Source organism: Periplaneta americana, chromosome 14, assembly GCF_040183065.1.
Source record: "Periplaneta americana isolate PAMFEO1 chromosome 14, P.americana_PAMFEO1_priV1, whole genome shotgun sequence".
In the NCBI taxonomy this organism is placed as follows: domain Eukaryota; kingdom Metazoa; phylum Arthropoda; class Insecta; order Blattodea; family Blattidae; genus Periplaneta; species Periplaneta americana.
Genome location: NC_091130.1, coordinates 27,021,784 through 27,045,533, shown reverse-complemented (window position 1 = coordinate 27,045,533; position 23,750 = coordinate 27,021,784). Strand labels below are relative to the sequence as shown.

Below are 23,750 nucleotides of genomic sequence, written 5' to 3'. Positions count from 1 at the left end.
CTGGCCACGAAACCAGGTGGCTCGGGTTCGAATCCCCGTCGGGACAAGTTACCTGGTTGAGATTTTTCCGGGATTTTCCCTCAATCCAACATGAGCAAATGTTGGGTAACTATCGGTGCTGGACCCCGGACTCATTTCACCGGCATTATCACCTTCATTTCGTTCAGACGCTAAATAACCTCACATGTTGATACAGCGTCGTAAAATAACCTACTTAAAAAGACCTATTTTTTTTTTATTTTAACTTTATTTTGCACTAAAACATTAGAGAAATTAGCGGAGTCTGCCCTAATAGTTCAGTTTAATGTATTATTTAAATAAATACTTTCTGAGTAATTTATTGGCGCTTGGTAACGGGTAATAAGAGAATTAAACAATGCAGGGACTGTCATTGATTGCAGCCCTTCATGAAAGAAAAGGTATGACGTAATGCGCATAGCTTCTTTTTTGTGTCTAGAAGAGTATATTTAGTCCATTCTGTCATTGTTAAGAACAAATTATTACAACTGTTTAAAATTCTCAACAATCTTAGCAAAAGCTATTTAGGGACCTTGCAGGTAGCGCAAACTCCTTATTCATGACGTCACTCATGCTGCATACGTTGCGAAATTAGAGAACTGGGTCCCAAACTATGACTGCCATCTAAACAGGCCCGGCAGTGGTAGTCTGCCACGAAGTTGGCGTTGCACAAAGTTGAAACGTTCTCCAGAGACAGTGAAGACACTTAAGTTGAACTCATAATCTTCGAAGTAAGATTGCCAGGGGTACCAACTCTGCACTTCATGTCGCACGCTGCCACGTAAAATTTCTGAAATGGTATAATATAGGGCAAGTTATAAAATCCCTTTCTCTGACAACTTCATGGATGCCGACTTGACAAATAAACAGAGGATCGATCCCTATGAGATTTTATCACTGAATAAGCCATACTGTCGGTATCAACTAGCCCCACTGCCTGTGACAGGTAGTACTACTATCGGTGACAAGCAGTCCCACTGCCAGTGACAGGTAGCACTACTGTCGGTGATAATCAGTCCCACTGCCAGTGACAGGTAGTACTACTGTCGGTGACAAGCAGCCCCACTGCCAGTGACAGGTAGTACTACTGTCGGTGACAAGCAGACCCACTGCCAGTGACAGGTAGCATTACTGTCGGTGACAAGTAGCTCCTCTGCCTGTGATAGATAGCAATACTGTCGGTGACAAGTAGCACCACTGCCAGTGACAGGTAGCATTACTGTCGGTGACAAGTAGCTCCTCTGCCTGTGATAGATAGAAATACTGTCGGTGACAAGTAGCCCCACTGCCAGTGACAGGCAGCATTACTGTCGGTGACAAGTAGCTCCTCTGCCTGTGACAGATAGCAATACTGTCGGTGACAAGTATCCCCACTGCCAGTGACAGGTAGCACTACTGTCAGTGACAAGCAGGTGACAAATATCCCTCTGCACTATTGTTAGTGATACGTATCTCCACTGCCAGTGACAGGTAGCACTACTGTCAGTGATAAGTAGCCCCACCGCCTGTGACAGGTAGCACTACTGTCGGTGACAAGCAGGTAACAAATATCCCTCTGCCTGTGACAGATAGCACTATTGTTAGTGATAAGTATCTCCACTGCCAGTGACAGGTAGCACTACTGTCAGTGATAAGTAGCCCCACCGCCTGTGACAGGTAGCACTACTGTCAGTGACAAGCAGGTAACAAATATCCCTCTGCCTGTGACAGATAGCACTATTGTTAGTGATAAGTATCTCCACTGCCAGTGACAGCTAGCACTACTGTCAGTGATAAGTAGCTCCACCGCCTGTGACAAGTAGCACTGCTGTCGGTGAGAAGCAGGTGAGAAATATCCCTCTGCCTGTGATAGATAGCATTATTGTTAGTGATAAGTAGCTCTACTGCCAGTGACAGCTAGCACTACTGTCAGTGATAAGTAGTCCCACTGCCTGTGACAGGTAGCACTACTGTCGGTGACAAGCAGGTGACAAATATCCCTCTGCCTGTGATAGATAGCATTATTGTTAGTGATAAGTATCTCCACTGCCAGTGACAGCTAGCACTACTGTCAGTGATAAGTAGCCCCACCGCCTGTGACAGGTAGCACTACTGTCGGTGACAAGCAGGTGACAAATATCCCTCTGCCTGTGACAGGTAGCACTACTGTCAGTGATAAGTAGTGCCACCGCCTATGATAGGTAGCACTGCTGTCGGTGACAAGTTAACCCACTGTCAGTTACACAAAGCCCCACTGCCAGCGACTAGTAATTGCCCCACTGTCAGCGACTAGTAATAGCCCCACTGTCAGCGACAAGTTGCCCCACTGCTATTACAAGTAGCTCCACTGCATGCAACAAGTAGTCCCACTGTTATTGACAAGATTAGGTAGGGTTTGATGAGGGTTAAACTGATGATAAGTTTAACCGCTGACAGTGAAAAGTAGCCCCAGTATGAATAACAAGTTTAGGTAGAAAATCAATCTTATAATTAAAGAAGATACTTTCTCTTAGGTATTATTTTTCATGTGTTCGTAGTATGTCTCCAAACAGAAAACTATATTTTCTTGACAGATAATTTATTTCCATTCGTATTTAAAAGATGTTACTGTGTATGTAACTTCCTCTTTATTTTCAGATATTTAATAAAGACACTAATTTGACACGGATAGAGTATGATGCCGGCTCTGACAGAAAAATATTTACCATTTTCCATATTTCCTCTGTTCAGAACTCTTTATTTTGTGCTTTGTTCCTAGAGTAGTACCGCAATATTGTATCGGTAATAAAAGCGATATCTTTCATTATTTATCCATTCTATTATTATTATTATTATTATTATTATTATTATTATTATTATTACTATTATTATTGCTATTATTATTGTTGTTATTATTATTATTATTATCGTTATTATTATTATTATTATTATTATTATTATTATTATTATTATTATTATTTTATTAAGACTGTATATTTATTGTAATTATCTTTAATCTAATTTATTTATTTTTAATTTATTTATTTAACTAGCTAGCTAGTTAGTGAGTACAAATTAAAATTATAAAACAAAAATGTTTCTAGCCACTACCGTTGGAGCCAGGCTCGTGTACGGTGTGGCCTTAGTCAATAATATAACATAAAATTTACAAGGACTGTTCACTAAATACAGTAAGTAACTTAATTCAAACAAATAAATAACACACAAGAAGAAAATAAAAAAGAAGAAAGAGAAAAATACACATTTAATATAATTGACAATCAGGCAGAAGCCAGTGATATTCAATAAAAGCATGAATATAGTCGACAGAAATAAAAGGTAAACAAATACATTTGTTAATATTATATATCATAAATAATTTTATAAATTTCTTTTTTAAAATCTTCAATTTTAAAATATTTCAAATTTGGAAAATGGTTTGTAATTTTAATATAAAGTCTTGGGCCGAAATTAGCATCATGTTTAAGAGCTGCACTTGTATAACATTTAGGCTCAGTTAATGGGAAAGTGCATTTTTGTCTTCGAGTACGATATTCAGGTCGATTAGATTTATGTTTTATTTGATTTCTGTGGTAGTAAATTCGTAAACTATATTCATTAATTTCAATAGTTAATACATTAAAATCTGTATGAATTAAATTTGTTGGGTAATCGATATTTATTATTATCATTATTTTATTTATTATGATTATTATTATTTATTATAATTATTTTTTTATTATTATTATTATTATTATTATTATTATTATTAATTTAGCGTAGAATGGATATGCGCCACATTTTGGACAGCACTGTGGCCGCTCTAATGGAGGCGGTTTCCAGGACGCCGGGTCCATATTGCGAAATGTCTTACGCCGTTCTACCAACTTATTAACTTCCTCGTCGCGTAGGCCCCGACTTCGCCGACTTGGAGAAATTCCGCCCCAGAGACCGAGCAAACCAGAGAAAATAATAAAGGGACCTCATAAAGGGAGGGCGGAATTATACGTGCCACGGGTTATCCTCAGTTACAAGTATTTCTGAGATGGAAGCGTTTACGTCCGTCAGTCTTTAACTGCCAAGACTTCGAGAACTAAGAATTCCTTCGTCGCGTCTTAGCCCTGTACTTCATCCCATACGTCCGTGCATATAATGTGTATAAGTAATGCAAGAGGACATGGTTCTTAGAAATTGTGTTTATTCATGTGATAATGTCTCAATACTGTTTTGTTATATTTCTACCGTGGTGCCTCTTAGGTGGGGTGACCATACGTCCTTTTTCGTCCGGACACTTTCTCCTTTTTAGGCCTTTGTCCGGGGTCCGAGCAGATTTTTAAGAAATTAAGAAAGGTCCTCCTTTTCGTAACTTGTATGCCTGATATTCTGAAGTTAACTGATTTGACGCCTTTTTCAAGTCATTTGCTTGTAGATGGCAGCAGCATCGACGGAATATTTTCTTTCTGTCCTCTTTAATAATTATTCTTCCCTTGACTTTTATATGTAGCTAACTGTAAAATCATTATTATTAAGTTTTATCTATAGTAACCTTAGACCTCGAATATGTTTATTAGGACTGTCCCGTGAATAAAATAAAATGTGAATAATATATCCCTAAAATCCGCTCACAAAATGTTATTTTTATTTATTTATTTAATTATTCATTCATTTATTTTATTTATTTATTTAATTTATTTAATTTATCTATTTATTTATTTATTTATTTATTTATTTATTTATTTATTTATTTATTTATTTATTTATTTTGCTAATAATTGTAACAAAATATAAATAAACAGAAAAATTTTACCTCGCCCCTGAAGAGTAGAACTCGTGCTCAGGGGCGGATTCCTGAATTTAAATTAAGAAGTATATAGGCCTAATACAATTTGTCTTGTGTCTACTACGCAATAAGAACATAGAAATTTACAATTTTTCAATTGTTATAAAATCTATACATAACTTTTTAAATTTAATACTAGAACTATTAGAATTGACAAGATTAGGATATTTAAATATAAATTTGTTATATATTCTTGGGCCTAAATTACTGCTATCATTAAATACTGTAGCAATGTTGCATTTTGGTTCAAACAATCCTAAAGAATTCATACCTTTTGTTTCATAACTACGCGAAAAAAATTCAAAATTATTTCGATTTTTATGTATGAATTTTATTAATACAATATAGTAAATTTGTCTTATTTTAAGAACATTAGAGTCAAAAAACATTTTTTAGATGGAAAATCAATAATTTTAGTAATAATTTGTTAATAATTGTATCTTTATGAATACGTATTCAGACATTGTGAAGTCGAAATAGATGAATAACGATTACTTCAATAAAGAAATTGAATGTTATTCAGTAATGCCAATTGAGAAAAGCGAAATACAGGTTTAAAAATGTTAATTACATGTACTGCGCTTTTCTCTTATTATTATAACAGAAATACGTTTTCATTATCTGCTGAAATCATAATTTGGTTTAAACATTTTATAGCAGGCCTATAATTACAAATAAGCTGATTAATACATTAATTAAATGAACAAATTGTTATAAAACAATGGACATGGAATTAGAAGATGTAGATGTGGAAGTAGGATTTTGCACTTTAATTTAGTGCAATGGATTCATGCTCATCGATTTACGTGGAAACAGTTGGCGACACTGACTAAACAAAAGAACGACCATGCGATAAATTGATAGTGATAAATCGAGCTGCGGAAATTATCGCGATGTATGACTGTGATTGGTTGGATTTCAACATTTTATTACACTTCATTGGCCGAAAATGGAATGACGTCATATAAACAAAAATAGTCCGCCTAAATGATTGAGTGATAAAATGAAATTAGCTGAGTTTGCCCTATGTCTGCTTATTTTATTACTAGTTGTATTTTTTCGGTATTTATTCTCACGTTTAACTTATATTTCTCTAATGAAATGCATTTTGAAATAGAGTTACCAAATTCTCTGTTGCAGTGATCCTGCTGTCCACGCCCTCCAGTTCTTGGATGTCATCAACATGAAGGATCCGACACAGAAATCTCACTTTTACCGAAATACACTGAAGGAAGTGCTTCCTTACATTCCTAGGGTGAGTGAGCTCAGATATTTTACTGTGAAATTTCCCACATTATCTTCCACATAAAACTAATTTCATTTTTCCACAAATGTTCTATCTGCTACATCCTCTTCTGTCAGTTCTTGTTGATCTTTATTCCGTTGCACACCATCCATTCCTCATTACTTCTGTGTCCTCATTCTTCTTCTCTCGTTTACTTCCTGACCTAAAATTTTCATTCATAATCTCTAATTTGGCATTCATTTTATTTGTTCAAAGCATCTTTATTTTTCCTCAACTAAATCAGGTGCTGCTACTTTATTACAACGAAGATGATTTCTATACTGTAATTATGTGAAATATAAACAGGAAATATCGTGATGGTACGAGAATAATAGGCCTATATTTTGATACTTTATAGAAATCCATTTTTTTAGCGTCTATGAAAAGTTTTCGGCATGCTGTAAGCTTTGTCAGTTTTCCAGCTTATCTATATGTCTGTCTAAAGAGAATTCTTTTAAAATAGATACTATACTGAAATTTTTCATATTTACTGTAGTATTTAGCTTCTTACTAATGGCTTTTAAAGGGCCCAGAGATTCATTGCCGTCCTCACATAAGCACGCCATCGGTTCCTTATCGTGAGCAAGATTAATCCAGTCCCTACCATCATATCCTATCTCTCTTAAATCCATTTTAATATTATCCTCCCATCTACGTCTCGGCCTCTCCAAAGGTCTTTTTCCCTCCGGACTCCCAACTAACACTCTATATGCATTTCTGGATTCGTCCATATGTGCTACATGCCCTACCCATCTCAAACGTCTGGGTTTAATGTTCATCCCTCTTAGCCCCAAGCACCTTATTCTCAAACATCCCTAACCTCTGTTCCTCTCTCAAGATGAGAGTTCAAGTTTCACAACCATACAGAACAACTGGTAATATAACTGTTTTATAAATTCTAACTTTAAGTTTTTTGACAGCAGACTGGATGACAAAAGCTTCTAAACCGAATAATAGCAGGTATTTCCCATATTTATTCTGCGTTTAGTGCCATTTATATTTCTTACTGTTGCTCCAAGATATTTGAACTTTTCTACCTTTTCAAAGGATAAAGTTCCAGTTTTCATATTTTCATTTCGTACAATGTTCTGGTTACGAGACATGATATATTTTGTAGTTTTACGAGTCAATTTAATTGGAAATGATTCACAAGAATTACTGTCATTTTGCTGAAAACTTTGTGTGTCGTTATTTTAAAATTTAACATAAAATTAGTTTCTGAAAAGTCGCTAGGTATAGAGGAGCTCTCATTACGAGTGACTAAGTGGCCGGGATCCGACGGGATGAGTGCCGTCTTGAATCACTAGCGCGTTACACATTGTGCCACTGTCACATATTCTGTGACACAGTACATGAAGGTAGGCCACCAAAGGGAAAACTGAGAGATAGAACTTAAACTGAGGGGATTCTATCCGGCATCGAACTGGAATCCGGTATGGCTTAGTGGATAAAGCGTCAGCAAGTAGAGCTGAAAACCCGAGTTCGGATTCCGGTGCCGGAGAGAAGTTTTGTTTGTTCTATCCATCCTTCATCATATGGTAACGCAGAATTCCTGCACTGAAATTTCATATGTACTTCGGTACATCATAATTATACAGGTGATTCAGGAGGAAAGGTAAAAAATTTAGGATACGATATCTTAGGTCATTTTGAGTGAAAAAGTTCATATGAACATAGGTCCGTTTTCGAACGATGGCGGAGCCAGATGCATTTTTTTTTTTTTTGGTAAAAGTATCGCCCCAATGTTAATCAGACGTTACCATATCCTGCTGACGTGAGACGTGAAACAAGGTCATTGATCGCAATGAATGACGTAACATTAATATCTGCATTGTGAGCGATGAAAATAAGAACAGTACATTCACCTCACAAACCGTGTGTTGGGGCATTATAAATGTCCAATCGCCTGCCCTTGTCTGATGTAATGACACAGAACCAGCACATAACACAAATACACTAACAACTAATCAGTTCACAACAGTTCAGTCAGCTACATACAGTAGGCACTACAGTAGTTATACAGGTACAGTTATCGGAAGTGTTAAGTTGTGTTTTTCAAGATGCCTTATAAATGTTCAACTGCAGAATACAACGATATTGTGCATGTTTATGGTTTGTGCGATGGAAGTTCTTGCGTGCTGTTACTGAATATGAACGACGCTTTCCAAACAAAAGGGTATCATATCGAAGAGTATTTACTGTCTATGGGGTTGGATGAAATACTTGGTATAGCAAAGGAAGGTGGAAACGAGAGAGGCACTAATCGACCGTATTTTGGATGCTGCACGCCGCATAAAGAACAGCCACGAGTAACTCTCCCGAGCGACAAGCTCGATTCACGCCCGAGCGCAACAGTGCATTGAAGCAGAAGGAGGTACCTTTGAAAATGTGCGAAAACATCGACCCCGACGTCTAGAATATTAAGTATGTAGCATACATGAATATAAACTTTAAATTTGTCCGTTATCTGTCTCTAAATGCGAGTTAGTACAATGGAATCTCAGAAGTTTTGTGAAATCAATGAGCCATATCTCCGTAACCGTTCGAAAACGCACCCATATTCATATTAACTTTTTGACTCAGAATGACTTCAGAATTTACATCCGAAATTTTTTACCTTTCCTCGTGAATCATCTTGTGTAAGGGAAGTAAATAATAAAACACATGAAGAGGATGAGAAAGAAGGGACTAGAAAACGAGAAAAGTGAAAAATAATTAAAAATCAGAAGGAAAAAAGATACGAAAAAAAAGACAGTAATTAGAAGAAAGCGAGGAAATAATGCAGAAGAGAACAGAAAGGATTGTGGATTGAAGTTAGGACGAAGAGTTAAAGCAGTAAAAAATTAAGAAAATAGATATTCAGGACATCGGTGTTACTGTTACAAATGCCTTTAAGATGCAGGCGGTGTGGAATAAATGGGACAATACTCACTCAGTCGGGTCTCCAGTACTTCATCCTGCAGTGCGACATCCCATAATTGAGTCCCCGCCTGTAACAAAGCAACAAAGAAACGTTACTCCTGGCTTCGTTCTTTGAATTGAAGCGAGGACAATAAGACCCGCTCGGGCTTCGCACTGCGCCCGCCAGGACCAGATTGTCCTCCATGCAGCGCGTTCTAGTAATCTGAGGCATTATCGTTTAGTATTTGTTCTCGTAAAATAGGTCCCAATCATCACATCCAGCTGACCGACTTTCTGCAGCCTACATACTGCAAAGCGCTAACAACAGAAGAAGAAGGAATTAGCCATGAAGATGATGTCTAACAAACATCATTCTTCGAAAATAAATGCCTCATTTTCGATGACGTATTCCATTTTTCAATTTCGCGTCTATAGCATTATCAGAACGTGAAGCAAAATATTCTTGTAATTTACGGACCTCATCAAATCTACAGTGTGTCTATAATAAAGCGTCACAAAATTAAACTACAATAAGTATAGAACCACGGAACATATTTTGAAACAAGGTCTTGACTGGAGGTACAAAATAATGAACGAATGGGCGAAGGAATGAACTGATGATTGGATGGATGGATTAATTGTTTAATGGGTGAATGAGTGAGTCTGTAAGTGAGTGAGAACGGAATAGCCATGAAAATGATGTCTAACAAACATCTTTTTTCGAAAAATAAATGTATAATTTTCGATGACGTATTACGTCTTTCAATTTGGCGTCCATAGCATTATGAGAACATGAAGCAAAATATTCTTGTAATTTACGGACCTCACCAAACCTACAGTGTGTTTATAATAAAGCGTCACAAAATTAAACAACAATAAGTTTAGAACCATGGAACATATTTTAAAATAAGATCTTGACTGGAGGTACAAAATAAAGAACGAATGGACGATGATTGGATAGATGGATTAATTGTTTAATGGGTGAATGGGTGAGTCAGTGAGTGAGTGAGAACGGAATAGCCATGAAGATGATATCTAACAAACATCATTTTTCGAAAATAAAAGTATCATTTTCGATTACGTATTCATCTTTCAAGTGTTAAATGTTATGTTTTATTTAACGACGCTCGCAACTGCAGAGGTTATATCAGCGTCGCCGGATATGCCGGAATTTTGTCCCGCAGGAGTTCTTTTACATGACAGTTAATCTACTGACATGAGCCTGTCGCATTTAAACAAACTTAAATGCCATCAACCTGGCCCGGGATCGAACCCGCAACCTTGGACATAGAAGGCCAGCGCTATACCAACTCGCCAACCAGGTTGACTTCAACTTTCAATTTCGCGTCTATAGCATTGTCACACTGTGAAGCAATATATATTCGTGTAATTTACGGACCTCACCAAATCTACTGTGTGTCTATAATAAAGCATCACAAAATTAAACAACAATAAGTTTAGAACCACCTAACGTATTTTAAAATAAGGTCTTCACTGGAGGTACAAATAATGTCTTTACTGGAGGTACAAATAATAAACGAATGGACGAAGGAATAAACTGATGAATGGATTAATTCTTTAATGGATGAGTGAGTGAGTGAGTGAGTGAGTGAGTGAGTGAGTGAGTGAGTGAGTGAGTGAGTGAGTGAGTGAGTGAGTGAGTGAGTGAGTGAGTGCAGAAATATTTAAAAGGTATGCAAAAACGCGTCCTTGCAAAGGAACTTGGGGCTGAGAAGAAGTGTTTAAGTGAGCTCCAAGCCTATTGGCCACTTGTCTCACTGTGATTTTTGCCGTTCCACTAAAGTAACTTCAGAGAATTTTGAAGGGGAAAGCCAAAAATGGACGTAACCCAATAGCTGCTACCACAGAATGGGGGAAAGAAAAATGACAGAACAGCATGAAAGCAAAATATTACACTTCATGTGAAACATAGAGCATTGATTGCGAACCGTCCGGACAGCATTGTCTCGTATTGTATTGTATTATTGTACTGTATTGTATTTATTAACATTCCATGGTATTCATACATTGCTTCACAGCTACAATATGGAATAAGTCAAAAAAACTTAATACTTTTATAGAGTCATAATTTATAGTCACAATCTAGATGAAATATATACAGAAGAGGTTTACAATATAGTCTACTAGTACAACATAAAGTTTTAGTATCAATTTCATGAAGCGTTATTGAATGTCATGAATTCACCTACAGAAAAGAAGGCGTGAGAAATTAGGTACTTCTTTAATTTGACCCTAAAAAATCTTATGTTTTGAGTTTTATTTTTTATATCGATAGGGAGGCTATTAAAAATGTTTATTGTCATATAACGCACTCCTTTTTGATAGCACGATAGACTTGCCGATGGAGTATGAAAGTTATTTTTGATGTGTATTTATGCTTCGAACTATTGAATTAGTTACAAAGTTTTCACGATTACATAAGAGGAAGATTATTAATGAAAAAATATGCTGACAAGCCATGGGCATTATTTGTAGTTTTTTTAAATGGTCCTACACGATTTCCTAGATTTGGCACCTACTATTGTTCTAATTACTATTTTTGTAATAGAAATATATTGTTACTATCTGTGGACTTTCCCCAGAATATTATTCAAAAACTCATCACCGAGTGGAAGTATGTAAATATATTGCTTTTAATGTATTGATTAACTAACTAACGTACTGTAGATCAAATTAATATAATTTCTAAACAATTTGAAGGTCAAGATTAACTAAATGGTTACTTGATTTGGTTATGGCGTGCTAAAATAAATGCTTTTATTACGACGCAACACTTAAGCTTTGAGAAATAAACAGAAGTTTATTAACCACTGGCTTATTTATTACACACATTTTACAAGTTTGCAAAAATAGTCTTAAATCTTCAAACAATAATGAAATTGATTTGGTATAATATTATTAAGAATATCGCACAAGTCTTCGCTGCCAAATTAAGAATTTATTGAACAAAAATAGGGTATATCTGAGAGGCGGCCCTAATCCCTTGCTTTTCGTGCATTTATTATGAAGTTTGTAATTATTTTAAAAGTATTTAAATTTATTCTTTACATATCGGTGTTTAAAATTATTCATTATATACGATATAACATTAGTATAATAAAATTATAAGATCTTCATAAAGATATGTAACATACATGGGCGAACAAGGTCGCAGTTAGGGTTTTTCTCGAGGTTCTTCCGTTTCCTCATATTAGGTATTTACATCATTCCGTCAACATATTTCCATTCCGCCAGCATTTTATGGCTGGCGACGCACAGAGGGGGCTGGCCTAGGGACGAATGTGGTTGCCTGCTCGATACTTGAGTACACAGTGAATCTTGGTGTAGTCAGCCTATGTTAGTTTGAGAATGCACCTAGCTTGAGGGTTAGCGCTAGAGTTGAAGAACGATCGAGAAAGCAAGACTAACAGCGCCCGCAAAGCCGAAAACCCGCACGACAGTATTCTCTGCGTCGTTGACTGCTTGTGTGTGAATCAAGACTTCGGGAGTGATCAACTCTCGAACGTCAAGCAGCCTTGAATCGCCACAGTTGTCTATACCGGACTGAATTTTTGTCTGTTTTGGCAACTGTTATATATGTATAAACAATCAAGTAGCGTATTTAAAACATCATCTCTACCTTTCAGTATATAATAATTCGCTCCCCAATCTTTATTTAATTATTAGCCCCTTATTAAAAGGTAGGAATGTTTTTATATGTTTGAGATCAAGTCTACAATCACAAGTAAAAAAAATTAATGCTTTATTTAACGTTATGCTATATATTTCTTAGAAATGCAAATTTATTTGAGATTTTTTTTCTATTTAGATAACCATAGGTAATATCTGATAAAGAACCAAAACATGTATATTCTTTTATTTTAGTAGGTTATTTTACGCCGCTTTATCAGCATTTTAGGTTATTTAGCGTCTGAATGAGATGAAGGTGATAATGCCGGTGAAATGAGTCTGGGGTCCAACACCGAAAGTTACCCAGAATTTGTTCATATAGGATTGAGGTAAAACTCCGGAAAAAACCTCAACCAGGTAACTTGCCCCGACCGGGAATCGAACCTGAGCCACCTGGTTTCGCGGGTAGACGCGCTAACCGTTACTCCACAGGTGTGGACAAAAAAACATTTTGATAACTATGACTGTTTTGTTTAGTCTTTTTGTATCAGTTAAACATCTCTCTTTATTTCAATGATGTATGTTATTCAAAGTTACGAAATCTTTCTACGCCGACCAAATGCTATTTCGAGAATGATGAGCGAGACTCGAAGTGCACGAGACTTACGAGACGAGACTCGAAAGACAAATGCATCGAACACAGCGAGCGAGAGCGGCAGTTAGTTTTGTTCATCTTTAGTTAGCACAATAGATCGTAAAATGTCAATGCTGTGTCATACTGCCCCCCTTACCGAAAATTCCATTCTATTTCATGCTAGTTAACCAGATACTTAACGAGTTCATATCATGCGAGGGATCTATCGCCAAAAACAAATGAAAGCATAGGATTAATCCATTTCAGATTGTGAAAATGAAAAAGAGAACAGACAGTATTGTGATTTAAAAATCTCCTGTTACTTTTTATTCTCTTTGATGAACCATTCTTTCTTTACTTTATGATGATGATTGATAACGATGATGATGATGATTATGATACGATGAAAGAGTAATGGAACGGAGAAAAATTCTCTCCGGCGCCGGGATTTGAACCCGGGTTTTCAGCTCTACGTGCTAATGCTTTATCCACTAAGCCACACCGGATACCACCCCGGCGTCGGACAGAATCGTCTCAGATTAAGCTCCAACTCTTGGGTTCCCTCTAGTGGCCGCCCTCTGCACTACGTCATAGCTGTCTATGAACGTAGGACCGAAGTCCACACATGTGCTGAGGTGCACTCGTTACGAGTGACTAGTTGGCCGGGATCCGACGGAATAAGCGCCGTCTTAAATCACGAAGTGATTTACGCATATCATATATATTATTTTAATGTACCGAAGTACAGCTGTCAAAAAAAAAAGTGGCCGCACTCGTGAACAGCGAATATTTTCAAAGTGCACTTCGGGTCGCGGCGATGTTACACGATGCATGTGCTTGTACAAGCAGTTCCGGAACTATGAAAGTGTTCCATATCTACGCCTCGTAGACCAGCGGTAGAGTGCTTGTTTAATGATTCAAAGGTCGTGGGTTCGGGCCTTCTTCAAGTTTTCATTTTATTTTTTAATCTTTCTTTAGCGATGTAAATGATATTCAAATTATCATTTATATCCAGTTATCGTTCTTTATGGATATCACGTTATTTATATTTTGTTATCGTTCTTTAGAGATATGAACAAAATTCAGGTCATCATTTGTATTCTGTTATCGTATTATAACGATATGAATAATAATTATTATTGTATTTCCAATGGGGGTTAGCCGTATTTTACATATGTATGTTAGGGCCATAGTTTTATACACAAAAAAGATAAGCATGAAGAGAAATGGAAAAGAAAATTAAATTAGCTTACGCGATGTAAACAAAACGTAAACAATCCGTAAATTAGGCATTGCGATTGCAAAACAAATATCAGGTATCAATTTGTAACATACAAAAACATTAACAACACACATACGTAACACTTCTATAACACAAATATGCAGCTTTCCGTACCATACATCATAAATTAATGCACAATAGTCACACAAACACAATCAAACCATAATTACGACATTGCGACGACATCAAGCATCACATAACTGACTCACATACATAACAAATCAAGCATCCGTTACAACACATACACTTCAACATAGTAACCACACTTTTAAAAGTTACAAATTTGGCTCCAAGAAGAATAAATAGGACACTGTTACTAATTACTATTCTTCTACAATTTCTTAAATACATCTGTAATAAATCTGTGAAATTCCGATATGAATAATATTCACGTTTTTTATATTGTTATCGTTCTTTAGCGATTTAAATAATATTCAAGTTATCATTTATATTCTGTTTTCCTTCATTAGCATTATAAAACAATATTTAAGTTATTTATATTGTTATTGTTCTTTCGCAATATATTAATTAAACCGATATTTATCATTTATATTCTGTTATCGTTCTTTAGTGAGACTGTATAAATAATATTCAAGTTATTTATATTGTAATCGTTCTTTAGCGATATAAATAATATAAATTTAATATTAGGTTTGGAAAAATCCAGTTGCATAATACTGGTATTAGTTTTTCTTTTTGTATTATTACATTATACTATCTTGAACCACAATAAAATGAAAAGGAGTAACGAGGAATTGAACCTGAGACGTTGACATCTAAATTCCGACGTTCGTCCGCTGAGCTACGAGAGCAAAAGTGTGGAAACATTTTTGGAAAAATTGGCCCAATCACACTCTAAGATCTTCTGATGATTCGTAGAAGCTAGTCCAGGATGCTGGGGGCAAAGGCTAATTGAGATTTCCCGGTCTCTGACCGGGTCAAACATCCTGATAGAATTAATATTTAACCCTTGCCGTGACTTTCGGTGAAATCCGGAGGGCCCAATTAGTCAAATCCACTCTCCTCATCTCCACGCTTGGGCCCCTTGGAATTTAATAAAATGCGAAAGAGATTGTGGTGTGCGGAAAGCAACGGGATGTTACCGCATTTAGGCCTATCCTTCCTAAGAAAACTGCAAACATGAGCAAAGGAAGCTTTTAATAGAAGAAGAAGGATCTTCTGCGGACCTCTGGAAAAAGAACTAAGGAAGAGACTAGTGAAGTGCTTTGTGTGGAGTGTGGCACTGTATGGGGAAAGAACATGGACATTACGACGAAATGAAGAGAAAGGAATTGAAGCATTTGAAATGTGGATGTGGAGAAGAACGGTGCGTGTAAAGTGGACAGGCAGAATAAGAAATAAAATTGTGTTTGAAAAAGTGAGTGAAGAAAGAATGATGCTGAAACTGATTAGAAAGAGAAAAAGGAATTGGTTAGGTCTCTGGTTGAAAAGAATAATAGACGACATTAGGATATGTGGATCATATGCGGAGACTAAGAGGAAGGCAGAAAATAGGAAAGATTGGAGATTGCTGGGTTTGCAATGAAAGACCTGCCCATGGACAGAACACTTCAGAATGCCTGGAATATCGTGTCTAAGAACAGTCGCTATTTGCAAAGACTAGTCAATTCCATGCCCACTCGACTGCAAGATGATCGAGATAAGAGGAAGATAGACTAAATATTGAATTGTGGCCTTTTGTTTTGTTTTTTGAACGATTAATTGTTTGAATGTTTTAAGGCCGACGCCAGTAAATTTGTTATGTTTATGCCACGAAAGATATTTTATTGAGAATAAAATCTTTTTTCTTTCCATTTGCAGCCACAATATCATAATGATAATGATAAAGTCATGGCATAATATATTAATGAACCTGATGTTAATTACTAAAATAATCATAAAAGAAAAAGGAGCCATTATGTCTAGTTTGTCTCTCTCAAAAACAGAACAAAAAAGGACATAAAAAGCACGAGGTTGTAGTCGAACGCAGGACCTCATGAATAAGACGCCTGAACGCTACCATTATGCTATCGAATAACACACAGTATACTTCAATTATAACTGTAGATATGAGGCAACGTGGTCCAACAACATGTAACATCGCCTGTCTCCGAATTGTAGCGAAGATACCCGAAGGGAACATTGATACAGGAGAGCGGCCACTTTTTCTTTTGACAGCTGTACATATTATGATATTTCCATGCAGATATTCTGCGTCATCATACGATGAAAGAGTAATGGAACGGAGAAAAATTCCCTCCGGATCCCGGCCAACCAGTCAGTCATAACGAGTGCACCTCAGCACATGTGTGGACTTCGGTCCTACGTTCATAGACATCTATGACGTAGTGCAGAGGGCGGCCACTAGAGGGAACCCAAGAGTTGGAGCTTAATCTGAGACGATTCTGTCCGACGCCGGGGTGGTATCCGGTGTGGCTTAGTGGATAAAGCATCAGCACGTAGAGCTGAAAACCCGGGTACAAATCCCGGCGCCGGAGAGAATTTTTCTCCGTTCCATTACTCTTTCATCGTATGATGACGCAGAATATCTGCATGGAAATATCATAATATGTACTTCGGTATATTGAAATAATATATATGATATGCGTAAATCAATTCGTGATTTAAGACGGCGCTTATTCCGTCGGATCCCGGCCAACTAGTCACTCGTAACGAGTGCATCTCAGCACATGTGTGGACTTCGGTCCTACGTTCATAGACATCTATGACGTAGTGCAGAGGGCGGCCACTAGAGGGAACCCAAGAGTTGGAGCTTAATCTGAGACGATTCTGTCCAACGCCGGGGTGGTATCCGGTGTGGTTTAGTGGATAAAGCATCAGCACGTAGAGTTGAAAACCCGGGCTCAAATCCCGGCGCCGGAGAGAATTTTTCTCCGTTCCATTACTCTTTCATCGTATGATGACGCAGAATATCTGCATGGAAATATCATAATATGTACTTCGGTATATTGAAATAATATATATGATATGCGTAAATCAATTCGTGATTTAAGACGGCGCTTATTCCGTCGGATCCCGGCCAACTAGTCACTCGTAACGAGTGCACCTCAGCACATATGTGGACTTCGGTCCTACGTTCATAGACATCTATGACGTAGTGCAGAGGGCGGCCACTAGAGGGAACCCAAGAGTTGGAGCTTAATCTGAGACGATTCTGTCCGACGCAGGGGTGGTATCCGGTGTGGCTTAGTGGATAAAGCATCAGCACGTAGAGCTGAAAACCCGGGTTCAAATCCCGGCGCCGAAGAGAATTTTTCTCCGTTCCATTACTCTTTCATCGTATGATGACGCGGAATATCTGCATGGAAATATCATAATATGTACTTCGGTACATTAAAATAATATATATAGATGATTATGATGTTTTATTAGACTCTAAGATTTAATTTTAATGAATAAATAAAATGATATACAGAGGAGATTTATATTACTGTATATTGAGTAACAAAGCAATTCTTTCGTCATCGTTCCTTCCGATTTCACTTTTCCCCGCACGATGTGGCCATTAGTCAGAGATGGGCTAATCCCAGTGGCTCTGCAGCGGTGCAAAATGAAGCCATCAGTTTCTGGTTCCGCTGAGACAGATCTGAGATCGCACAAACAGACGGGCCCCAGATCACTTTCCCCAATTTTCAGCGGATCCTCGCCGCCAGGAAGCCGACGAGCAAACATTAATCCGCAGCTTTATCTGGAGACCATCCTCTTCGCGCCATCAAACTGCCTAATAGCAGATCAGGGGGTCGCTTATTCAAACTGGATACTAATAGTATAGTTATAAACTTAGTAAAACAAGATAATACAAACGTGTGAAGTTTTGATATTTCAGTCTGTGACTTATTTATAGCAAAATATATCCACAATGATAATATGCGTTACAAGAGCGGTATGTTGACGTTTTAATGTTCGAGGAAAAGTTTGAAAAAGCGAAACGTAGTTGAGCTTTTTTAATTTCCGAGAATTGAAAGAAAACATACCGCTCATGTATCGTACATTATTTTGTGCGAATATCGTTTATTACATACCTGAAAGAGGAATTTCTAGTTGCAATGAAATCTCCATCTTGGTTTCTGTTCAATGACGGCAAATTTGCAAAAGAAAAATATCTATCTTCAACATTGTTGCTTTAAAATGTTTTCTGTGTTTACTATACTCCAGCAGGCCGTGATATACGTCTGTCTTTCCCCCCCCCCCCCCAGTCTATAAATGCGAACTTAAAACAAACGGTAAGGTTATGTAATGATTTATTTTTCATTTTAATATTTTAACAATATTATTTATATGACATATTGCAGTAATAACATTGGCAAGTCTGGAATCTTGTTGATTTTTTCACGGCTTCCTTAATGTTACTTGCATCACGAATGCAGTAACTTTAGTGGAGTTGTAGAGTTTACTTAATTTTTACAAATATTTAAAAACAATAATTAACAGTGCAATTTAGCTGAAATTGCAGTGGTAAGTTTCCAATTTATAATTATTACTATATTGAACGTCTCTAAAAATAAAATGTTAAAAGCCTAAAGCAGTAAAATGAATATGTCACTTAAGCGGTAAGAAGAGGGGAAATTGTTATGTGTGTTAGGTTGGGAATACTGAATGTGGAATTTTAGACTTTCCGCGGATTGGTTTTGTGCGGAAACCAAGCAAATACGCACGATCTCGCACAAAGTTATTTTTTGCTAATAAACCTTAGTTAACGTTTTCGCCCCTTGTTGTGGGCATTATCAGACTAATGTAAGGATATCTATATATATGGCAACAAATCCATATTACATATTGTAAAAATTTAAAAACATTTTACAAACAACATTCATATTAAAAACAATGAAGATTAATAATACATTATGCAACGAGCTTATAATGATAGTAATTAAGAAAGCGAGTATGATGTTTATGAAACGAGCGCAAGCGAGTTTCATAATTTTCATACGAGCTTCTTAATTACCATTATAGGCGAGTTTCATACGACTTTTTATGCTCGACCATATTTCTAACTTGAAATTACCGGTATTCAGATGTATACATTTTATTTGTAACTGACAAGATCGGAAGTGACCTTGTTCTAGGTCGTGAATTATGAGATGTGCGCAGACGCGAAAGTATTGATTTTTTCCGAGGAACAATAATGTCATTGACCTTGATGTATAATCCCGTTAAACTTGATAATAGTATAACCTTGATTATTGAATTCGACATTGAAAAACGAGATGACAAATTGAATTTATTTAAATATTATTTACAATTAACGCTAATTATTATAGTAACAGAACATAACCTTCTGCGACAGTATTTGATTTCCAGCCTCCGTGACTTTTCGCTAATTCTCTTTCGATTGCATATCCGAGAATTATCGATACTTGCGGTTTTATAACGGTACAAAGCTGACTTGTCATTGGCTGAACACCTGTAAGCTGAGTTATCATTGGCTGAAAACCTGTACTTTAATGAGTAGGTGTAACTTAATGACATGCATTAAAGGACTGCTACCAGGTGTATAATTAGTACATTTCGGCATGGTCGAGCATAAAAATAATTAACAAGGATTACATATATAAAATTTATTGAAATTATGCATATTATATAATATTAACATACTGAAATTGTCTATGAGATGGAAGATTATACTATATACATTATCTTTGTTATGTGTGGATTGTTGAGTATGTACTTTACGCAGTTACTATTTGAATGTAGAACGACCTGTAAATAATCACTTGTTTATCTTATTTAGTGAAGTGGAATAGAACAAAATTTGCATACTTTTTACAAAATGTACAAAAGTCTGCAAAACAATTCTGTGATTACATATTTAGAAAACCAGTGACAGAGAAAACATATAACTAAAATCATGGGAACAATGTACTAAAGTTGAAGAAAAAATCATAGTATAGGATGCAATTGAGTAACGTGTAACAGATTATGAAATAAAATAAGTTAGCAATGAGTGCGTAGGATCGCTAAAATAGTGATACATGTACGACTAAGATTTATATATGTGACAATGTTTGAAGATGTGCAAAATTAAAATTTAACTTTCTTAACTTATAAATGTGTCTCAATATATGTAATGTAGAAAAAAGTTGTTTACGCAGGTAAAAAGAAACAAGTGACTAATTATACATAAGATTGTAAATTAGTATAGTGCTAGAGCCAGATTCTATTTCCGAAAGGAGAACATAAATTTGCTGTAAGTAAAGATTAATTTTTTGGTCCTACTGAATTTATCTGTTATGGTAACAATTGTTTTTAGAGGAGAAAAATTCGCTTCGGCGCCGGGGATCGAACCCGGGCCCTTGGTTCGACGCACCAAGCGCTGTAACCATTGAACTACGCCGAAGTTCAATACCGGATCGAACATGGAGTAAGGCCATAAAGGGGAAAAAACACCGAAGGAGAGAGATTATATCCCGTGCAGTGAATTGAATTTAGGCATAGCTCAGTGGTTAGAGCGCTTGGTGCGTGAAACCAAGAACCCGGGTTCGATCCCCGGCGCCGGAGCGAATTTTTCCCCTATAACAACACTAAATTTGCTGACCACTCACATCTGTCGTGAGTAGCAGAGCTGAGATTGTATTCGAGGCTGTGGTCGAACATAGGTACGAATATTTTTGGGCTCATAATCCGTTTAGGTTTCGTCCGATCTTTTCCTTGAACTGTAAGGGTAATGTTACATAATCTTATAGCATATCCTCCGTCTCATCTAATCTCGCAGTTGTTACAGCGTTGTTGAAAGCGGTAGATCGTTAAGTATGATGAATTTATTTATTTTAGTAGGTTATTTTACGACGCTTTATCAACATCTTGGGTTATTTAGCGTCTGATGTAGTATTTATGTACATATGTAGATGAAGCACGTCTTGCACTCATTGTGAATGGCCGTCACTGAACCCCTGCGTTGCTTATCGTTCCTATCCACTTATCCGCAGCTGGTTTCTCTGTGAGTGCGAGCGCGTTCAGAAAGAGGCTTACCCCCAGCCCTGCACTACAACGTGTTCTCACAAAAATATAAATGCTTATATAGTTATCGTCACAAATGAAGATGACCCGATTTATGGCGTTCTTTACGCATACACGATCACGTCTTCTCATGAACTAGTCATATTAAATTAGATTCTGAGGCGTGAAGTAGCTTTATTTATTTATTTATTTATTTATTTATTTATTTATTTATTTATTTATTTATTTATCTATTTATTTATATATATTTTTTTATTTATTTATCTATCTGTCTATCTGTCTATCTACCTACCTATCTACCTATCTATCTATCTATCTATCTATCTATCTATCTATCTATCTATCTATCTATCTATCTATCTATCTATCTATCTATCTATCTATCTATCTATCTATCTATCTATCTATCTATCTATCTATCTATCTATCTATCTATCTATCTATCTATCTATCTATCTATCTATCTACATATCTATCTATCTATCTATCTATCTATCTATCTATCTATCTATCTATCTATCTATCTATCTATCTATCTATCTATCTATCTATCTATCTATCTATCTATCTATCTATCTATCTATCTATCTATCTATCTACCTTTCTACCTGTCTATCTATCTGTCTGTCTGTCTGTCTGTCTGTCTGTCCGTCTGTCCGTCCGCCCGCCCGCCCGCCCGCCCGCCCGCCCGCCCGCCCACCACCCACCCACCCACCCACCCACCCACCCACCCACCCATCCATCCATCCATCTATCTATCTATCTATCTATCTATCTATCTATCTATCTATCTATCTATCTATCTATCTATCTATCTATCTATCTATCTATCTATCTATCTATCTATCTATCTATCTACCTATCTAATTTATTTATTTATGTATGTATCTACTTATTTTTTTATTATTTTTTATTTTTATTTATTTATTTATTTATTTTGCTAATAATTGTAACATAAAATATAATATAAACAGAAATAAAAACTTTAGCTCACACCTGAAAGAGTAAAACTCGTGCTCAGGAGCGGATTCCTGAATTGAAAATTAATCGGTATATAATACAATTTGTCTTGTATCTACTACGCAATAATTGGATTCTACTTTATTTACAATACATCTACTAATATGAGTTAGGTACTATGATGTATTGAGTACAATAATTATTATTTGCTTCAACATTTCAACAACGTAATAAGTTGTTTATTATTAACAGTCGTATCACATAGATCGATGATGTAGCCTACAATATTTTTATGTATGGAATATGATTGCTTCATTGCCTATCAACTAATAGAAAAAGATTGGTTGGAGAGGACAAACGATTATGTATGCGCAAATGAGCAAATGAGTTGTCGCCATGTTAAGTGACGGTCAGTATATTTATTTTGCACTGACATTCCATTAGAGACTGTAAAGATTAGGCAGGTCACGGGGGTTGCCTGGGGTGTGATGGCAATCCTGACATAGGTAGGATATTGCTGTGAGAGTCAAAGTTACCCGATTTGTTCTTATCAGTTAACTCTAGGCCTCAAGGAGGGTCAGGAATCCCTGGCGTCTTGCTGAAGCCAACATTTCACGCAGCGCTTCTTCCTACGGCAAAGAAAGTTACAAGAACATTTAAGTGGAGGGTGTCATAATTCACAGACTTTTTCTAACTATGGGAGAGATTTAAGCTATGACAAGAACACAACTTTTCCTGTAGAACCATGTTTCACTCTTAAATTCTTATATTTAACCCATATTCTTAGCTACATTAAGAGAGTCAGATATACAGGGTGTAAGGGGCACGTCTATTTCACAGTCGTCGGGGGCGGTCCACAGGATCAAAAAAGTCCATACAATATAGGGTCAAAACTTAATATTTTTCCCAGAAAAAAAATTATTTTGTCATTTTATTTGCGTTATACAGCTTATATCATTAGTAAAAATACGAAAACAATAAATTACATCAGTAGATATATTTAGCAAAGAGTTAATATTAGTTTAAATAAATATTTGTGTCTTCTATTACGTTTTCGTGAAGTTAAATAAAAAATGCATGCTTAAATTTGTTAATATTCTGGCATGAGAGACGTGGCAACGTTCAGCAGGCAGTACTCTGCACATACGTAAGTACGAGTCATCTGAGTTCAAGCCAAGCTCCCTGTCCATAGGTCTCCTGCCGAGCGGATGGCAGTTCAGTACAGGGTATTCGATAAACAACTTAATGTGTCATTCACAATTTA

The 23,750-nt window shown here is 36.4% G+C and overlaps 1 protein-coding gene across 1 annotated transcript in view; it reads left to right on the top strand.

Moving 5' to 3' along the window:
- bma (SCY1-like protein bma) overlaps positions 1–23,750 on the top strand; it is a 1,113,807-nt gene that overhangs the window by 823,625 nt on the left and 266,432 nt on the right. Inside the window, exon 8 of the mRNA XM_069846551.1 lies at positions 5,957–6,071. Coding sequence (XP_069702652.1) covers positions 5,957–6,071 — 115 coding nt within the window. The remainder of the gene's footprint in view (positions 1–5,956; positions 6,072–23,750) is intronic.